Consider the following 21,452-nt stretch of genomic DNA (forward strand, 5'->3'; position numbering starts at 1 on the left):
AACTGGCGATTGTGAAACTGTAAATCACCATTGACAAAAATTTAAGGAGAAAGATTAAGAGTGACAGCTAGAATGATGGCAAATTTCTGGTCACCAACTTCTGTACAAAACAAGGCAGTGGGAATATCTTTTTTTTTTAATTTTTTTTTCTTTTTTAAGATTTTATTTGAGAAGAGAGAAAGAGAGCATGAGGTGGGGAAGGTCAGAGGGAGAAGCAGACTCCCTGATGAGTAGGGACCCTGATAAGGGACTCATCCCAAGACTGGATCACGACCTGAGGTGAAGGCAGTCACTTAACCAACTGAGCCACCCAGGCAACCAGTGGGGATATCTCTAATATGCTGAAAGGGAATGTGTGTCTTGTAAGAATTCTTTATACTAGGAGAAAAAAAAATAATCTTTGAATTCTTTACATAGCAGAGATAGAAGGTAAAAATAAAGGCGTTTTCAGAGAAGGCACAACTTAAAGAGTTGACTAAAAGAATCATAATGTCCTTGCAGAAGAAGGAATGTGATTCCAGAAGAAAGTTGTGAAATGTGAGAATGAATTATGTTCAAAGGAAATCATCAACGGCGCCTGGGTGGCTCAGTGGGTTAAGTCTCTGCCTTTGGCTCGGGTCATGATCCCAGGGTTCTGGGATTGAGCCCCACATCAGGCTCTCTGCTCAGCCAGAAGCCTCCTTCCCCCTCTCTCTGTCTCTGCCTGCCTTTCTGCCTACTTGTGATCTCTCTCTCTGTGAAATAAATAAATAAAGTCTTAAGAAAAAATACATTTATTTAAATTTAATAAATATTGACTGGTATAAAACTAAAATAGTATAAAATAGTATAATGTTAATATATACAGGCACAAAATACATAAAATAATATTTGATGTTAATGTACTACATAGTGTAACATTCATGCTCTAAAATTTGAAAAAAGTTTTTTTTTAATTTTATATTTTTTATGACTCAGGATTTAAGGTAATATTTCAGTGGAATGCTTTATTAGAGAAAAATATCCCTGATCTGAGTATTGTAGCAGATCATGTTCCCCTCTAGCCCATATCCATGCTTACATACTTTTTTTGTAATTGTAATGATCTGTGAGCTGTAATCATTTGTGATTAATACAAACTTCATACTTAATCTCTGTTTGTCTTTAGCTGGATATATTATTTCTCACATAGTATAATCTGGAAAAGGGAGATAGTAATATAAGTACTAATTCCTAGCCCATACAATTGCTTAACATACTTGCTTTTGTTGTGGTGGTAGTTATGGTTTTTTTCACTTCATTTTGTGAAAGCATTTTCCATTTTTATGTTTTCATATTTCAGCAACCCTACCACCCACATTGTTGCACATTGTAATTTCTCTGGAAACTGGGATACATCTTAACAATATTTGATGTCATAGGTTAATTAACAGCAATTTTTTCTTTGATATAGTAGTACCCCTTTAGATTTTATGAAATACGGTAATGTATCTTTATCATTTTGAATAGCCGTGTAATGCTTAGTGAGTGTGTCATTGTTTCCTTTATTCCTTGTCTGTTTGGGTTATTTCCATTTTTGGCTCTTATAAATCGAATATGCAAGAATATGAGGTGTACTATCTTATACATCTCTGTTAAAGAATGAGTGTGCCAGCCGCCTAAGTGGTTCAGGTCATGATCCTGGGGTCCTGGGATTGAGCCCTGCATTGGATTCCCTCTGCTGTTCCCTCTGTGCTCTCTTGCTCTCTCTGTCAAATAAATAAATAAAATATTTTTTAAAAATGAAACACTAATGTCAGCTTTTTTTTTTTTTTTTAAGATTTTATTTATTTGACGAGAGAGAGAGATCATAAGTAGGCAGAGAGGCGGGCAGAGAGAGGGGGAAGCAGGCTCCCCGCTGAGCAGAGAGCCCGATGTGGGGCTCAATCCCAGGACCCTGAGATCATGACCTGAGCTGAAGGCAGAGGCTTTAACCCTCTTAGCCACCCAGGCGCCCCCAGAGCCAGGTTTTTAATTCAGGTATGATTCTAGAGCCTCAGCCATTGTATGTTTAGGTAGTAATTACTAACTACCTTGAAATAATCCTGTTTTGCTTTACTAAAGCCACATATTACTCTGTATAACAGTTTACAAACGAGGGGCATTTCTAGTATTTGGTCCATTTGCTTTATATTTTTCATGTTCAAATCTTACTAAATGAATTTTTTTTGCTCTTCATTGAATTTATCAATACTCAAATTTGATTTGTCTTTCTGAAACTAGTCTTAATTAATTGTTAATTAATAGTTAATTGTTAATCAAATCTTAATTAAAATTAAAAAACAATTAAATCTTAATAGTTAATTGCCATTTCCTTGGGTAGAGACATAACTGGTATTCTCAGAATTGAAGAACGTGATGGAGGGTAAGTTTGTAAATACATTTTATTTTGTTAAAGTGCTTAATATACAATTAAATGCCTTTCACTGACAGGAAAGCTAGGCTATCCAAGCTCTTCACAGTTCTTTCCTGCCATTAGTCAGAAATTAAGCTATACGTAAATTACTAAATCAAAATCTGCCTAGCTCCAAAGGCAAGGTTCTGGGAGGGTATTGCCGTAGTGAAGGCGAAAGGGGGTATATTATCTGTAGAGAGTTTTTAAAACTGTAAGTAATGGGCTGTACTTTTTATTATCCTGTAACTGACAATTCTAAATGGTGTCAATGATAAAATAGTACCCACTGCCACCACCATTTTAAGGCCCAGCCCTTGTTCCCAAGAGATGAATGAACTTTGTCATAGAAAAGGACACTGTCTGAGCTTTTTCTTTTTTCCCAAATCATGTTTCAGTTGATAAAAGGAAGCAATCAAAAAATATATGGCAAGGTGTCTAACAAGGAAACAATGTTTCCAATGTTTCATTGGTTCATACATATAAGTCATGTTAGTCATATTAAATGCACAGCATGGAAACTCAAAACTCAAGTAAAAGACTGGTTTATTAGCGGCACCTGTGTGGCTTAGTGAGTTAAGCCTGTGCCTTCTGCTCAGGTCATGATCTCAGGGTCCTGGGATCAAGCCCCGAATGGGCTTTCTGCTCAGCAGGGAGCCTGCTTCCTCCTCTCTCTGTGCCTGCCTCTCTGCCTACTTGTGATCTCTCTCTTTGTCAAATAAATAGAATCTTTTTAAAAAATGGTTTATTAGGTTAAAAGATTACAGGGGAATTTCATGGGACATAATTAATTGCAGAAGTACAGTCAGGCCTCCCAGAAGCTGTCTTCTTAACAACTCTGTCTGGGAGCTCTGCAGTTCTGCCTACTCAGAGGCCTGCTTTGGTTGCCATGTTTAGTGTTGGTGATACTATAAAGGCTTTTTTTTTTTTTAAATCACCCCATGAGCCAGAGCCAGAGGTAAGAACTCCCTCTAGGTAGACAAAATTTCTGACAAACTTAAATGATAAGTTCACTTACTTTCATTGAAAGCTGAATTCCCAGTATCTGCAGGTCATAAACTTGAATAATTGATTCTTTGCCCTTTGAATTTACCTTCTGGTGCCTGTCATCCAGGAGAGAGGCCTAAGGCTGAGAGGACTGTTAAAAGTAATTTTCTGAACAGGGTGTAAGCTTTCTGAAAGGTCATTAATGCACTTGAGAAGGATTGAATCCTTTTGTTTGGTAGAATGAGGTAAAAGAAGTAAATTTAAATGATGTATATAGAAGATTACTTTAAATGTCAGTTATTTTGTGAACATTAAGAATATACACTTTTAGGACAAATGGAAAAACAATAATAAAAGGCAGATTGCTGTGGGGTTCTTTTTGTTTTTTTAAGGTTTTATTTTTAAGCGGCACCTGGGTGGCTCAGTGGGTTAAGCCTCTGCCTTCGGCTCAGGTCATGATCCCAGGGTCCTGGGATCAAGCCCCACATTGGGCTCTCTGCTCAGCAGGGAGGCTGCTTCCTCCCCTCGCTCTGCCTGCTTCTCTGCCTACTTGTGATCTTGGTCTGTCCAATAAATAAATAAAATCTTTTTTAAAAAAAAGAATTAAAAAAAAATTTATTTTTAAGTAATCTATACACCCAACCATGAAGCTCGAACTCATGATTCCAAGATCAAGAGTTGCATGCTCTACCTACCAGCTGAGTCCGTCAGACACTCCAGATTGCTGTTTTTGATTTGGGAAAAATTTCCAGTGATAGAATCATTCAGACTCAAAGATCTCTGTAACAGGATAAATGGCAATAAAAATTACATTCTCTGGAAAATCATTCTGGATAACTCAGTTTGCTATAAATACACACAAAAAATATTGCCAAAGATCACTGGTTTGAATACATTTTATGACATTTGTAAGTATATTGGGGTAAAGCAGCATTTCTATGTTGTTTATAGATATATGTTTTTTATTGTATAGGTAGCTAAATTTTATACATGAACATTTCAAGTCCATCTCCTTAAAAAGATTTATTTTCGGGGTGCCTGGGTGGCTCTCCCTTTGGCTCAGGTCATGATCCCAGGGTCCTGGGATCAAGCCCCACATGGGGCTCCCTGCTCAGTGGGAAGTCTGCTTCTTCCTCTCCCTCTGTTTGTGTTCCCTCTCACTGTCTCTCTAAAAAAAAAAAAAAAAATCTTTAAAAAAAAAATTATTTTCAGCATGAGCCCCAAACTTTACAATTTTATTTAATATTTGTTATTAAATTACTTAATATTATTGGGGTTTCTTCACGTTCAAGTAAAATCAAAGTCTGTTATCTAAATTTGTAATTTTAATGCATTTACTTTTAAAGTTTACAAATAGATCATTTGATTATTTAGCAGGTAACATCTAAAGGAACTGGTTTAAATCCTAACGCCAAAGTATGGCAAGAAATTCCTCCTGGAAATAGTGATGCCACTCAAGTAACTCATGGAACTGAAAGCTCTTGGCATGAAACAGCAGCCACATCAGGGTCTCATCCTGAGGGTACGTCCTAAATGTTTCATCAGTACAAATCATGTTTTGGTTAAATAATGACCAAATCGGTTTATAGAACTTGGGGGTATATCTTTTGATTATTTGATTAAATATATTTATAAATGTTTAACATGTAGTTTGTACACAGTTTTTACCTTTAGTATGAATGAATTGTCACTTTGGGTCTAGCATTTAACTCACTTATGATATAGTAGTTATAAATTAGTTTTGATATATTATCATTGGCAATGCTGTTAATTCACTGTTTGACTTTGGGTAAATGACCTAACGTCTCTGTGCTTGTTTCTTTCATCTGTAAAACATTAATAATAATTACTTTTGGCATAGGATTTTCTGAGAATCAAGTGAATAAAGTACATGAAGCTGCACATAGATAGTACACAGATAGTGCTATATGAGTTTAAACTGTTGATAATCATTTTGGCTTTTCCATAATGGTAAACTTAATCTTCCTCAGGAAGAGAACTCTTACTACAACCATGTGGACATTATCTCAACTGGGAGAAGTCCTTAAAAATCTTACTGTAGAAGACTTAGTGCCCAGAGTTCCTAAAGATAGGATTTAAAGAATTCCTATTTACTTTCAGTATTTTTTCTTTAATACAGGTAATACAGAGCTTTCAGATGATGTGTGTAAGGAATATGAAGTAATGTATTCATCTTGTGAAACAACCAGAAATACTATAAGCATTGAAGAATCAACTGATGGAATGATTTTAGGGCCAGAAGATCTGAGTTACCAAATATATGACATTTCTGGTAAACTTTATGCTTTTATTGGTAAAACAAGCATACAGTACACTAGTATTTTTCCCTTTACATTCTACCATTGTTCTTATAAAACTTTGGCATTGATTGATCCGTTTTCTTATTTGAAAAGAACTGTATGTTAATGAAATGCTTCGTTATTTTTATAAATACTGTTTTCAGATGACAAACATGAAACGTGATTTTAAAAGAATGTTTAAATTAAGGCCCTATTAAAAGTATGAAATTAAAGGTAAAAGGAAAAAATAGTCAATATAGTTCAAAGGGAACTAAATTATAATTTTTCAGAGAGCCCGTTTTTTAATCTGTTAGTTGGGATCAGTGCAAGTTCTGTCAATTTCCCATTACTTTTTTTAGTGTGGAGTGCATTTATAAATGTGAAGTTGCAGGGATTAATTTTGAAAAAATGGCTGTATTAAAAACATGGTTCTACTACAGTCCAACTTGTGAAATTTTTTTTTCACAGTTATTTAATTAGCATGGGTTAGTAGTTGGCTTGGATTTAAAATGGATGAGATTTAAAAGAAACTAAAAATGGATCAAAGACCCCAACTACCTAACTTAATTTTTCTGATTTAAGGGATCTCTTTGGAAAACAAATGTAATAGGGAGTGCTCTATTCTATTGCTGCTTAGTTCTGTGACTGTAGTCAAGATACATAAACCTTTATCCTCAGTTTCCTTATTATAAATATATAGACTAGATTTCTAAGTTTTGTCAGCTTGTGAGCTGATTTCTGAAGTGGCATGGGTGGTATTTCTATATACTAATTTAAGGTGGTAGTTCTTCTCCCTACTTGTGGTCTTAATATACCTAACCACTGGGTACTTTAAACATAGAGTTGGTTTTAGTATTTGGTTTTAGTAATGTAGCAACCAGTTGGTATTTTAATAAGTTTCCTGTAATGACATTGAAAAGTTAAATGAAGTTATTGCTCATTTTTAGGTAGCACATTTGGGTGGTTGGATTTTTTATTAGAAGGATTGCATATACATAGAAATAGAATGCTTCTTATATTTATTTTTACTGTAGTTAATCTAATATCTACTATCACTTTGAATCTTGAGTACTAAGACAAGGTAATGGTAAAATCACGCACAAAATACTTACCTTTATATACATTCTGTTGTCTGTATTTAAAGGAAATTAGCCTACTTAATCACTAATGCTTTTTTTTAAGAAGAGGACAGATTACATGCTTTGAGTCTGTAATGTTTTATGTAAGATTCTAATTAAAGAGTGATGGTTTTCTAGGCTTGAGTTCTGAAAAAAAAAAATCTCGTGTTCTCGGTTTAAATATTGAAGGCATAGAGGGCATTAGAGTTGTTTTAATCCTTTGAATGTTTGAGTGTTTTAAACATTCCTGGGAAGATAGAGTGGTCTATAATCAAGGAATGAAAAGAGTATTAAGAGATAAAAGTTGAAGTATGACTAACATCAGATTTAGTACCAAGAATATAGATATAGCTACATATATCCCAATTTATTTAGCTAGTTTCTTCTTATTTAGATTACTGTTACTTTTGTTCTTTGAGCTTTCATTAAAGGAATAAGTAGTTACCACATTTTTAAAGTTTTTAGGGTAGTGTTTTACAGTAAGGTAGTCAAGTACCTTTAGTATTAATGGTGCTTTGTTCATTACTTGATAAAATAATTTTAAACTGATCTGAAATCTATCTAAAGAAAGAATAGATAGGTTAAAATTAGACTTTGTTAGGGCGCCTGGGTGGCTCAGTGGGTTAAGCCGCTGCCTTCGGCTCAGGTCATGATCTCAGGGTCCTGGAATCGAGTCCCACATCGGGCTCTCTGCTCGGCAGGGAGCCTGCTTCCCTCTCTCTCTCTCTGCCTGCCTCTCTGCCTATGTGTGATCTCTCTCTCTCTCGCTGTCAAATAAATAAATAAAATCTTTTAAAAAAAAAAAAATTAGACTTTGTTAGAATTCAGTTGAACTTTAAAAATAATAGTTTTGTAAATTTTAATTTGTGTGTACTTTGTGATGTATTCTGAGCATAACTATATGTAATGTTTACTGCCTATTGTAACTTATTGTTAGCTCTTTTCCTCTGTTTTCTACCTTCAGGAGAAAGTAATTCAGCAATTTCTACAGAAGACCTAAAAGAATGTCTGAAGAAACAATTGGAATTCTGTTTCTCCCGGTATGTTATTCATATTTTTTTATTGAGATTTCTTTTTTTGAGTTGTTTGGTTAGTAGGTATAAAATACCTGTGAAATAGAGTGGAATAATGGTGTTTTAATTTCCTTCAGTAAAATATTTTCCTTATTTTTTTGTATATTCTTTCTTATATTTCCTAACTAAATTTAAAGATGTAGTCTCTAACTGGATATGCAAAGGATCTAGTCTTAGTAGAAAGGTGCCGAAATACTGGATTGGATTACTTTTGGATTGGCTATTGGATACTTTTCCTATAAACATATTCAGGTTTAGGGTTCTCAAAACAGTGGTTATCTTTTTCCTTTTTTTTTTTTTTTTTTTTAAGATTTTATTTATTTATTTGTGAGAGGGAGCATGCACAAGCAGAGGGGAGCAGGAGGCAGAGGAAGAAGCAGGCTCTGTGCTGAGCAGGGAGCCTGATGTAGGACTTGATGCCAGGACCCTGGGATCATGACCTGAGCCAAAGGCAGGTGCTTAACTGACTGAGCCACCCAGGAGTCCCCCTGCCTTTTTTTTTTTTTTTAAGATTTTATTTATTTTCGGGGCGCCTGGGTGGCTCAGTGGATTAAGCCGCTGCCTTCGGCTCAGGTCATGATCTCAGGGTCCTGGGATCGAGCCCCGTATCGGGCTCTCTGCTCCACAGGGAGCCTGCTTCCTCCTCTCTCTCTGCCTGCCTCTCTGCCAACTTGTGATCTCTCTCTCTGTCAAATAAATAAATAAAATCTTTAAAAAAAAAAAAAAAAAAAAAAAAAAAAAAAAGATTTTATTTATTTTCGAGAGAGAGTATGTGCATGGGGCAGAGGGAAAGGGAGGAAGTTTGAAGCCAACGCTGCTCTGAGCACAAGCCTAAAATGGGCCTCAGTCTTATGACTCTGAAATTATGACCTGAGCCAAAACCAGGAGTCAGACACTTAACCAGCTGAGCCACCCAGGCACCCCTTGAGATGTCTTATTTACTGATAACAATTATGTAGGCATATTTATAGTTTAGATGTCATAAAACTTCAGTATTGTAAAAACTGCCCCTTCCAAAATAAACAGAAGTTTTGTGCTCACTTTGGCAGCACATATACTAAAATTGGAACCAAAATAAACAAGTTTGGATATATATGCAAAGGTAATGCCTTCAGTTTTTCTTATATGTGGTGAGAGGTAGGACTGGTAAACCAAAAATTTTTCAAGCTAGAAACCTGGATTTTATCAGACTTCTTTATGTCTTTTTTTTTTTTTTTTTTAACTTTATTTACTTTTTAAGAAAACTCTATGCCCCCCATAGGGCTTGAACTCATGACCCTGCAGTCAAGAATAACATGTTCTACTGACTGAGCCAGCCAGGTGCTCTTCGACTTAATTTCTTTACGCATAATATACTCTTGACTCAGTTTTAATTGATACTTTGTTCTAAGTAGCTCCTCCTTTTCCCCCTCCTTTTTATTCTTTGCCTTTGTAGTCTAGTACAGAATAAAACGATGAAAGTGGAAGTTTCTGTCATTAGTCATTTGTTCCTGCAATAGAATTCATTTTCTGTAATATACTTGTCATAGTTATTTAAAAATCTTTGCCTACTGCTGGATCATTTGTGTGTCTGCTTATATGTGAGTTTTTTCTCTTGGTTCTCTGTCATAATTTCCTGCCTTTTTGCATGTCTTACAAATTTTGATTATATGCTAGGCATTACATATAAAAGCAGCTGTGAACTGCAAGTAACAAGATTTTTCTCTCTAGACAAGATTTGAGCTTTCTTACAGGCAGAAGCGGATTGATTGCTTCAGTCCAGTCAGGAATTGAGCTGGGTTAGAGCTAAGCAGCCAGTTTAATTAGACTCAGTCTGCTTCTGATTTATCTCTGTTCCTTAGGCATGACATCTTTAGTTTTTTGATTTAGAAGTTGTCTGTTTTCTGTTACCTCAATCCTGAAACACCAAGGGAGATTTAGTTCTGTTCTTGAGGGGTTTGAGATTAGCTCTTTAGTTTCTTCCCCTGAAACCTCAAAATCTGGCAAATCTCTTGGGAGGTGGGGGGGAACCCTGTCTTGTGTTTGACGCAAGTTTCTTCCTTTCACTGGAACTTCCACAAAACCACAGAGATGTTACTCTGCCTTTTCAGCCTGGCTCCCAGTCTCCTACCTTCCTTCTTAAAGCTCAGGAAATGTTATGTGGAGGTAAATCTCCTGTACGTTAGGAGCTCCTTTAGTTTTCTTTTTTCAATTTTTTAATTTTATTTTTTATTTATTAATTTTTTTATTTGATAGAGAAGAGATCACAGGCAGACAGAGAGGGGGAAGCAGGCTCCCCGCTGAGCAGAGATGTGGGGCTCTACCACCCAGGCAACCCCACTCCTTTAGTTTTCAATTCATAGTGCCAGTCCTGTGCAACTGCCTAAAGCTCTGCTCGTTTCTCCCTGGTCCTGGATCTGCACACCCCCTCAGAAAAGAAAGGTCATGTTTCTGAATTTTATTTTGTTCTTGCAGTTTCTTTCCTTCATCTCCAGAAATGTGATTTTTGTAATTTAGCCAGGCTTTTTTAGTTGTTGCAATAGGAACACTGGTTTGGCACGATCTACCACAGTTCAAACCAATTATGTGATTGACGCTTGTGGCTTCACAAAATTGTTACCAGTACCTATCAGGTGTTAGTCATGAGTAGTCAAATCACAGATGTGACTTATACCCGTTAATTTGATATGTTAATTTAATATATTAATTTAATCTGATGAGATGAAGTTTCTTAAGAGGTTGACCAAGGTTGGGGCACCTGGGTGGTTCAGTCAGTGAAGCATCTGACTTCAGCTCAGGTTATGACCTCAGCGTCATGGGATGGAGCCCCACATCAGGCTCTGTGCTCAGCATGGAGTCTGCTTCTCCCTTTCCCTCTGACCCTGCCCCTGCTCATGCATGATGATGCATACATGCACTCTCCCACTCTCTCTCAAATAAATTAAAATCTTTTTGAAAAAAGGTTGGGACGCCTGGGTGGTTCAGTCATTAAGCATCTGCGTTTGGCTCAGGCCATGATCCTAGGATCCTCGGATCAAGTCCCACATGAGGCTCCCTGCTTAGTAGGGAGTCTGCTTCTCCCTCTACCTCTCCCCCTCCGTGCTTGTGATTGCTCTCTCTCTTTTTCAGACAAATAAAATCTTAAGAAAAAAAGAAAGGTTTCACCAAGTTTTTATAAGAACAGATATGCTGAAAGTCACAGTTGGTTCAGGCTATAACTTTTTAGTTTTGTAAGCCTGAGTGGCTTAGTCAGTTTAGTATCCGGCTCTTGATGTCAGCTCAGGTCGTGATCTCAGGGTTGTGAGATCATACCCATGTTGGGGTCTTGGGCATAGAGCCTGCCTAAGATTCTGTCTCTCCCTCTCCCTTTGCCCCTCCCTCCCCTCTCTAATAAACAGCAAAAAAAGGTGTTACTACTATATTACTATATTCTCCTTTTATGCTAAAGTGAGTTTAACCTTTGCTGGTATCTTCTCTATTATTTTTTGCTCCCAAAACAACCTGTTGACAATTGTAATTTTTAAAAAGTAATTGCTACTGGCCACCTGGGTGGCTCAGTGGGTTGAGCCACTCCCTTCAGCTCAGGTCATGATCCCAGGGTTCCGGGATCAAGCCCCGCAATCAGGCTCTCTGCTCAACAGGAGCCTGCTTCCTCCTCTCTCTCTGCCTGCCTCTGCCTACTTGTGGCCTCTGTCTGTCAAGTGGATGAATAAAATCTTTAAAAAAAAAAAAAAAAAGGTAATTGCTACTTTCTCTTAACAAAACTTGAATGTAGAGACCTTTGGCCCTACCCTTTGCCAGGCACTAGGGCCTTGAAATACATTATGAACAACAAAGATTTTTCATGGAACCCATGTTCTGGCTAGAGGAGACAAAACAAACATAATTTTTTTTTTTTTTTTTAAGTAAACTAAACAGTTTAGAAGTGTGCTAAGTGATAAGTGCTATGGAAAAAAATTTAGAACCCCGTAAGCAAGAGAAGGGGAATCAAGACTGCTTGGGTGGTTTCAGTTTTAAATAGGGTCACTGAGAAAAGGGGCTTTTCAGCAAAGACTTGAAACTATTTATAACTAGACTGCTTCAAAGATCTGATGTGAATAAGACAAATGAGTATGATTTTACTTCAATTTGTTACATAAGATTTTATATGTAAGATAGAAATGTTTAGATCCTTTTTAGAAATGTATCTTAAAGAATCTTTTAATTTTAAATTTAGTTTTAAATGTATTAAACTTAAGTAAAAAGTCAAACATACTTAAAAAATACAAACATTCAGAAATTTTTTTTTTTTTTTAAGATTTTATTTATTTATTTGACAGAGAGAGATACAAGTAGGCAGAGAGAGTGAGAGGGAAGCAGGCTCCCTGCCGAGCAGAGAGCCCGATGCGGGACTCGATCCCAGGACCCTGAGATCATGACCTGAGCCGAAGGCAGCGGCTTAAACCACTGAGCCACCCAGGCGCCCACATTCAGAAATTTTAAATCCTTTACAGTTAAACTCATGGTGGAAGCTATAATTTTCTCCATATGCATATTCTAACATCAATGATAAAGCGTTTATAAGATGGAACTACACTGTATGTAATATTTTATTAAGCCTCTTTCCATATCAGTATAATTCGATAAGGTTCTCTTGTTCAAAACTTTTGGGCATGATGTATTTGGTGATCAGAAACATTCTGAAAGTTGTTAGAATATCTTTGCTATGTATTATATATTTTCATAGTTCACTGTGTTATTTGCAGTAGCAAAATTTTGTTTAACCAGACTTAATGACAGAAGTGAATAAGGGACCGCATTAGAAGATTTTTGAGAATTCTTTGCTTTATGGGACTCTTGCTTTTGTTTATTCCTTTCAGAGAAAATTTGTCAAAGGATCTTTACCTGATATCTCAAATGGACAGTGATCAGTTCGTACCAATTTGGACAGTTGCCAACATGGAAGAAATTAAAAAGCTGACCACAGACCCTGATCTAATTCTTGAAGTGTTGAGATGTACGTAAATCATACCTTTAGCTTATTTTTTAAAATCAAAAAGCTAAGTTTTCTTTTGATTTCTGATCAAGCAGGGAATTTTTTGTTTTTATTGGCCATTTATTTTTATTAAATTGTAGTTGACATGCAGTGTATTTTTTCAGGTATACCACAAAGTGATTCCATAATTCTATACATTAAGCTGTGCTCACTAGGCAGGGAATTGTTAGCTCCCTATTTTTTGTTATCCTGTTCCATTAATTTATCTTTATTTTTACTGACTTGGTATATAGCTTCTGTATCAGTTCTGTACCTTGGTTGTTCATCTTGATATCCACTTACTCAAATATAAGCAATTAAATCTCAGTTTCTGGGCTGTTAGAAAGTTATATGTATCATTACTACATCTTCTAAAGCATTGTTTCAAACTTTTGAACCCAAGTAACCCAGTACACACACCACATATCCCCACACAACTGAAATGTTAATAATTCAGATTAATACTAAATGTTTGGAATTAACTTTTTTCTAAATTGATTTCACAACCTATTAAAGAATTGCAGTCTGTAGTTTGACAAATACTACTCTGAAGTTTGGTAAAGAATTTGAGGTTTTAAGCATTTTTAATGGTGTTTGTGTCTTGTATCAGGATTTCTTGCTAACCTTTCTTAGAACCTTGCCAAAGTTTTTTTTTTTTTTTTTAAGATTTTATTTATTTATTTGATGAGAGAGATCACAATTAGGCAGAGGCAGGCAGAGAGAGAGGAGGAAGCAGGCTCTCTGCCGAGCAGAGAGCTGGATGCGGGGCTCAATCCCAGGACCCTGAGATCATGACCTGAGCCGAAGGCAGATGCTCAACCCACTGAGACACCCAGGCGCCCAAACCTTACCAAAGTTTTAACCACTTGATCGAATAAAGGCAGCTCTTCACTTTTATATGAAATTTGTTGTTGAAAATGTTTAAAAGTTAAATATACCAAGTCCCATAATGGGCTTTTATGAGAGTAGAAGATTTCCATTCTCAGAGGGCTAAAAACATTTATGAAATCTCTTTTTGCTCAGTGGTTTCTTAAAAAAGCCCAGTCTTGGCATCAGAAAAAAATCAGCCAAGAGACTAGCAGAATCCTCTACCTCTGAGGACTAGAACCTAGTACCTAAACCCAGTTCTTCTTCCCTGTTTCTTTTATTCTCACTACTTACTTCTTCAGAGAGATGTGGCATATTATCTCTGAAGGGACTAGAAATAAAAGTTTTGGTTAGATAATAGTATCTTCATTAGATATTTCCTCAAAATCAGCATCTAGGGTGCCTGGGTGGCTCAGTGGGTTAAGCCGCTGCCTTTGGCTCAGGTCATGATCTCGGGGTCCTGGGATCAAGTCCCCCCCGCATCGGGCTCTCTGCTCGGCAGGGAGCCTGCTTCCCTCTCTCTCTCTGCCTGCCTCTCTGCCTACTTGTGATCTCTCTCTCTCTCTCTCTCTCTCTCTCGCTGTCAAATAAATAAATAAAATCTTAAAAAAAAAAAAAGATCAGCATCTAAAGGATGGCTTCTCAGTGTCTGTAATAGTCTGTAAGAATAAATTGTTAAAATCAAAGGAAAGTTATAATCATTTGAGTTCTATTCTTGGTTTTAAGTGCTTCTTAGACTTGAATTTTAAGAGGAATTTCTTTGTATGTCAGAATGCAGTACTGTAGTCCAGTTACAAGAGTGGAATGCAAATACACTGATAAACACACTTCTTATCTCCAGAAATCCAGAATTTAGTAATTGTACACAGGGTAATTTTACCTTGTTAGTTATGTATTAAATACTCCTGAAAAGTTTTTCAGTGTCAAGACACAAAATAGGTACTCTATATATTTGTTCAAAGCATAACATTTGACAGTGTTTCTTGTATATTAATTTCAAAATATTTTGTTATAACTGTAGTCTTTGGTTCTACAATTTAATTTCTTGAGGATATTAACCTCTTTTAATTTATTCACTTGGAAATAGAAATGAATAGTTTTTAATGGCAATATTAAAATCTTTCCTTGTCACTTTTGAATGAAGCACTTTTTAAAATTTCAGCTTCTCCTATGGTACAAGTTGATGAGAAGGGCGAGAAAGTGAGACCAAGTCATAAGCGTTGTATTGTGATTCTTAGAGAGATTCCTGAAACAACACCTATAGAGGTAAATTATTAAGCATTGTTAAAGTTAAGTGTTCTTTAACTGTTTAAATTGAAGATAAATGAAGTGTAAGTCAGTGCCCTCATATCAATTATGTGAATAGGATAAATTTTGTTTTGTAAATTCTGAAGCACTGGAAGAATGGCACAGAGGGAGGAGGAAGATAATAATTCCATGTTCTTAGAATGGTAGACTGAGTATTGCCATGTTACTACTTCTCAGTTTGTTCATTTGACGGGCAATTAAAATATAAATAGGCTCTTTTGGGAACTTGAGGATTCATCTGAAAGAATACACTTAGAAATGAAGAAGAAAAATATAAGAGTCAAGACTTAATTCTGTTAGCTGGCAAATATAAAGCAGAGTTGTCATAAATGTGTGGTACAGGTACAGGAATAAAATAATATTTGAATGAAACAATATAATCCTGAAGTAGACTCTCTGATTTAGTAATGAATTTATGATAACATTTATTTAATAATTAGATTCTACGAGGTATTGTGCCATGTACTTTATGGTAATACAAAGCCTGAGGTTTTGTTATCTCTGTTTTACAAATAAAGTAACTGAGCCTTAGTATAGTTAAATAACTTGCCTAAGGTCACATGGCCTGTCTGAATGACAGAATCTAATTTGAACTCGCTCTCTGTGATTCCAAAGCCCATGTTTCTTAACCAGTAAACCATAGGACTTCACACTAAGTTGGCATGTAAATGATAATAAGATGGAGAGGACTAATTAGTAGCTGATATATGGTAATTGATTAGCCATTTAAAAAAGAATTTTTAGACTCTTGTCAGCTAACAGACTTGGCACATTAGTAGTTAATCTTTTTGCCCAGAATCATTCAGTATTAACTCTCCAGAATGAAGATTTCCTAAACTTAGAAACAGTGAAAGAAATGAGAAAAGAAACTGTCACTAGATAGATCTTCTATTTAAAATTATGAACTATATGTCAAAAGTAACAAATTGAAAGGAAAATTGCAGAATGGGAAGAATATTTGCATTATTAAGAAACAGTGTAGAATATATGAGCCTGAACTCTAGAGCCAAGCTGCCTGCATTTAAATTCCAGCTTTTTACTTGATAGCTCTATGACCTTGCATTAGTTACTTAACCTCTTTTGCTTTGGTTTTTTCCATCTGTTGAATGGGATAATAGTAATAAGTAACTCATAAAATTGTGAGATATAAGTGAATTAGTATATAGAAAACTTAGAGCAGTACTTGGCATGTAAAACAGATCTAAGATTAGCCAGTACTATCATTTTTATAGTTATTGTAATTTATATTCTGAATACATAAACAGGTCACACACATGAAGACCAATAAATGAAAAGGAACAAGGCAGCAATATACTGTTCATTTAAAAAATGTAAAGGAAATGCAGATGACTAAGATAGCTAGAGAGAGCCTAGGCAGAAGTCACTGAAATGCACATTAAAATGAAAGATTTGGGGTGGTGATGAAAGATTACTATCAGGTAGAACAAATTACTTTAGATCCAGACTTCTTTTTTTATACTTGGGAAAGTTAATCTGTAAACATACAACTCTTCCTAAAGAATAATAAAGGCTAAAAATAAAAAGACCTAAATAAATAAGTCAATTCATTTCACAGAGAATTAGAAATATTTAGAGAATATCTGTGGATTTTTGAAGGTAGAGATCAGTGGATGGCAGTCTAACGGTTCCACAGATAGTTCTATAGAAATGTAATTCTGAACAGGGTGAGAATTTTATTAACTGAACTTGGTGATATTTCACCACTTTCACTAATGTCACAAAACTCAGCTGGTTGCACACTATTTATTTCGAGTAGTATTTGACCCAAGCAAATTTCATCATAAGTAGAGATGTTATTTTCTTAATTCAGTGTAGTAAAAATTTGAGGGAGTTAGAATACAGGTTAGACTTCATTGTGAACATTGATTGTCCCATCAGCTTAGTAATTACCTTTTTAAAAATGGATACCTTGTGATATATTGGTATTTTATGGGCATTTTAGCCTAGTAAGATTCTTTATGTTTGGGAATTACTAGTTATTAGTGAATTTCTCATTGACCTCAAATAGGTATTAAACAAAATGGAGTTTGGAAGCATACAAATCTGGGTTTGAGTTCTTGTTTGTGATAGTGTGAGTAGGTTAAACAGTGAGCTACCATTTCCTCACCTGTAAAGTAGATATGATAAGATCTTTAAAACAGGGTTGTTTTCAGGTTAAATCTATGTCTTATCCTGCATGGAATTTCAGTAGATGTTTTCTTTCTCTCTATAACCGTTTAGAGGTGCTAATGTTGACTTCCAGTTGTTTTCTTTCTTTTCTTTTTATAAACTTCCTTCAAGCTGTTGACTAAATTTTGGTAATCTGTTTTTTTTTTAAATGCATAGATTTGTTATAGTTTTCAGTTATTGAATTTCAGTTTCATATGGAAAAGGGAAGATACTTTTGCAGAGTTTGTGTCTGTAACTCTGGCGTAGACAGAGCATCTGGATTGAATGAGAATGCATCCAAATAAATACTAAGCACTAGAAAATGTTAATGGAGGACATACTTTTTGTTTTTTGGATAATGGCAGGTCTAGAAAGATTTCATTGTTAAGGAAAATTTAGCTTGCCACTAAGAGTGTGATGAAATGCTTCAGTTTTGCTGATATTAAAATAAGATTCTATTTCTAAATCATATATAAAATTTACACCAGTTTTTCTTTCTTAGGAAGTTAAAGCTTTGTTCAAGAATGAAAACTGCCCAAAGGTGATAAGCTGTGAGTTTGCACACAATAGCAACTGGTATATCACTTTCCAGTCAGACACAGATGCACAACAGGTGAGAAGAAAACTTTTCTTCTGATTTGAAGTCCTTGTGGTAAAAGTAGTAGTATATTTTAACTGAGAAAATATGTGCTCATGGCAGTATTTGTAAAGACTGTTGAGCACCTTGTTCACCTTTTTGGTTGTGCTCCCCCCACCCCTTTTTTAAAGATTTTATTTATTTATTTGACAGAGAGATCACAAGTAGGCAGAGAGAGAGGGTGAAGCAGGCTCCCCGCTGAGCAGAGAGCCTGATGCGGTGCTCAATCCTAGGACCCTGAGATCATGACCTAAGCAGAAGGCAGAGGCTTAACCCACTGATCCACCCAGGCGCCCCATGGTTGTGCTTCTTAACTGGTTTTCTTTCTGCTCATTTTCCTAAAGTTTTTTCAATTTCAGTTTAAGAAGTTTATTTCCTATCAGTAAAAAAATTAACACAATTTTAAAATTAATTTAAAGGGGCGCCTGGGTGGCTCAGTGGGTTAAAGCCTCTGCCTTCAGCTCAGGTCATGATCCCAGGGTTCTGGGATTGAGCCCTGCATCGGGCTCTCTGCTCGGCAGGGGGCCTGCTTCCTCCTCTCTCTCTCTCTGCCTGCCTCTCTGCCTGCTTGTGATCTCTGTCAAATAAATAAATAAAATCTTTTTAAAAATAAATAAATAAATAAAATTAATTTAAAGATTGAGAACCATGTACTCAGTAGATGCTATTTCTAATATGTACATACTAGGCCCACAATAAATACGTAACTCCCTTTCTGATTCTTAGAATTTTGACATTAATGATTTTACTTTTGCTGTCATGTCCAACTTAAAGAGTAATAATCCCTTGAAACAAAAGAAAACCAAAAATATATCTAATAGTATTTTAAAACCACTCACTAATTGATTGGTTGATTTTTAAAGTAAACTCTACCCCCAGTGTGGGGCTCAAAATCATGACCCCAAGATCAAGAATTGCATACTCCGCCAACTGAGCCAGCGAGGCACCCCTCTGATTTTTTTTTTTTTTTAATTATTTATCTTAGAAAACTGATTAAACCATTATATGTAGTGAAATTTTGGGTCTATTTTGACTTTTGTGCATCTTTTCCTGCATTAATCCATGGTAGCTAATCTATAGTAAATGTGAACTTATGCTGGGGTGTTTTTACTTTCTCATTCCTTATCACCTGCATAATGGAATTGACTTCAGAATTTTTTTATTGTTTAGTTTGGAGATGATTGCTAATACCAAATTTTGATAGAATAAAGATGGCGTTAATGAAATGTTTGAATGCTAATAAAAGTTCCTTTCTGCTTTGTTAACAGGCTTTTAAATATTTAAGAGAAGAAGTTAAAACATTTCAGGGCAAGCCAATCATGGTAAGAAAATGTTTGTAAGTAGAGCTAGTGTGAAGCCAGAAAGTTTTTGTTGCTTATCTGTTTGAGAATTTAAGATACATGTGCATAATAATGGATAATAATAAAACCTGCAATGATTTTTTTTTTCCCTGCCATGATTTTAAAGAAATTTTATATGATGTGCTAGAAAATTAGCTGTTAGGGTAACAGTTCTTTCCAAAGGCCTACCTTTAGAAAGCATGAAATTTTAGTTAGATGCTGATTGATAACTTTTAAGATAATTAAAATGAGGATTAGCGATAATTTTTTAGTAAAAAAGGTGGAAAACGTTCTCAATACTGTCACTCTCATCTCAAAATTAATTGCATCACCACACTAATGTTCATCTGTTTGGGAATCTAGAAATTATTGATGACACTTGCTCACTGTCTTTACAGGTCTTATCTTTTCTCAGATCCCATGGAATCTACCTTTATAACTTGTTTCAATTATTACTGCTTTGTTTAGGCTTGAACAGTTAGAGTACCTTTTAACTGTTATGCCTTTAGCTTTTCCCCCCCTTTTTCATTCTCTGGTTGCTGCGGGAGCTACCGTCTAAAACAGAGTCATAGGGCACCTGGTGGCTCAGTTGTTTAAGCATCCAACTCTTGATTTTAGCTCAGCTCTTGATCTCGGTTCATGAGTTCAGGCGCCACATTGGATTCCAACATACTTTAAAAAAAATAATAAATACATAAAATAGAATCCCAAGCATTCACTTAATTTGGTACTTCTGGTTACTTTTACATGCTACTTATTCCATATGTAATGTGGTGATGTTTATTTGTGAATATAATACAATATTCTTGCTCTGTTGAGCTCTTAACGTGTATCAGTTTCTGTTCTAAACACTTTATTTGTATAGAGTCATTTAATTCTTGTAAGAACTTCATACGGTGGGTACTCTTTTTTTCTCCATTTTGTGGTAAGGAAAGTGAGGTATGAAAATTAACTACCCAGTTTCACACAACTATTAACTGAAAGAACCAAGATGAGAGAGGCTTACATTTATTAAGAGAATGTATGTCAGGCATTGTTCTAAGGACTGGACATATTTAAATCTCATTATTGATGTGTGGTAGGTGGTATTATTACTTTCTACTTTAGAGATGAAGATACCTGCCATTTGTCAATCTTATTTCCTCTGCTTCCTATTGTCTCCCTCCCCCACTTGAGGCTATAAAGATCTTCTAGGTCTTCTGGTAGCTTTAAAATTTTATATGTCAGATTTGGGTCTTTGATACATTTGGAATTAATATGACATACAGGATATGATAGGAATCCAATTTTTTTCCATATATGGAAAGGCAGTTGTCTGAACACCAATTTGTTGAATGATCTGTGCTTTTACAACTTGTGTGTGATGTTGCATCAGATCTGCTTTAGGTTCTCTATTCATCAATCTTGTCTTTTTTTCTTTTTTTTTTTTTTTAAGAATTTATTTATTTGGGGCGCCTGGGTGGCTCAGTGGGTTAAAGCCTCTGCCTTTGGCTGAGGTCATGATCCCAGAGTCCTGGGATCGAGCCCCGCGTCGGGCTCTATGCTCAGCAGGGAGTCTGCTTCCTCCTCTCTCTCTGCCTGCCTCTCTGCCTACTTGTGATCTCTGTCTGTCAAATAAATAAATCTTTTTAAAAAATTTATTTGACAGAGAGAGAGAGAAGGAGAGAGCACATAAGCAGAGGGAGAGGGGGAAGCAGGTTCCCTGCTCAGCAGGGAGCTCAATGCGGGACTAGATCCCAGGACCCTGAAATCATACCTGAGCCAAAGGCAGAGGCTTAACCCATTGAGGCTTAACCCATTGAGCCACCCAGGTGCCCCTATCAGTCTTTTCTTTATTGAACGAATAATAAAACCATATCAGTGTTTTAATTATCATAGGTTTAGAATATCTTTATGTACTTGAGAAAATCATCCCTCCTTACCCATATTTTTTAAGACTGTCTTGGTTATTCTTAGACCATTTTTTTCCATATGACTTTTAGAATGTCTAATATTAAACAAGCCATATTGGAATTATGGAATTATATTTGATTTATTGGAGACAGTGGCAGTTTTTACCTTGTATTATTCAGTATTGTGGTAGCATCATAATTTCTCTATTAATTGAGGTCCTTTGTGTTTTATAATTTCCTGAAGTAGTTTTTGTTGCTTTTCCCCTCTACCTGGTATCTTAGTAATATTTATTTATTTATTTATTTATTTTAAGATTTTACTTCTTAGGGAGCAAGCGAGAGACAGATAACAAGCAGA

General features: G+C 35.6%; 1 protein-coding gene across 9 annotated transcripts in view; it reads left to right on the plus strand.

Annotated features, from left to right (window-relative positions):
- LARP4 (La ribonucleoprotein 4) overlaps window positions 1-21,452 on the plus strand; it is a 218,377-nt gene that overhangs the window by 159,515 nt on the left and 37,410 nt on the right. For 8 of the 9 annotated variants that reach the window (XM_046011704.1, XM_046011708.1, XM_046011705.1 and 5 more), the window contains 7 exons: window positions 4,772-4,919; window positions 5,538-5,690; window positions 7,780-7,855; window positions 12,727-12,863; window positions 14,911-15,014; window positions 17,728-17,838; window positions 19,131-19,184. In XM_046011704.1, coding sequence (XP_045867660.1) covers window positions 4,772-4,919; window positions 5,538-5,690; window positions 7,780-7,855; window positions 12,727-12,863; window positions 14,911-15,014; window positions 17,728-17,838; window positions 19,131-19,184 — 783 coding nt within the window. The remainder of the gene's footprint in view (window positions 1-4,771; window positions 4,920-5,537; window positions 5,691-7,779; window positions 7,856-12,726; window positions 12,864-14,910; window positions 15,015-17,727; window positions 17,839-19,130; window positions 19,185-21,452) is intronic. The other variant, XM_046011703.1, reaches the window with a different exon arrangement.

The sequence above is a fragment of the Meles meles genome, chromosome 7, assembly GCF_922984935.1.
Source record: "Meles meles chromosome 7, mMelMel3.1 paternal haplotype, whole genome shotgun sequence".
NCBI lineage: Eukaryota > Metazoa > Chordata > Mammalia > Carnivora > Mustelidae > Meles > Meles meles.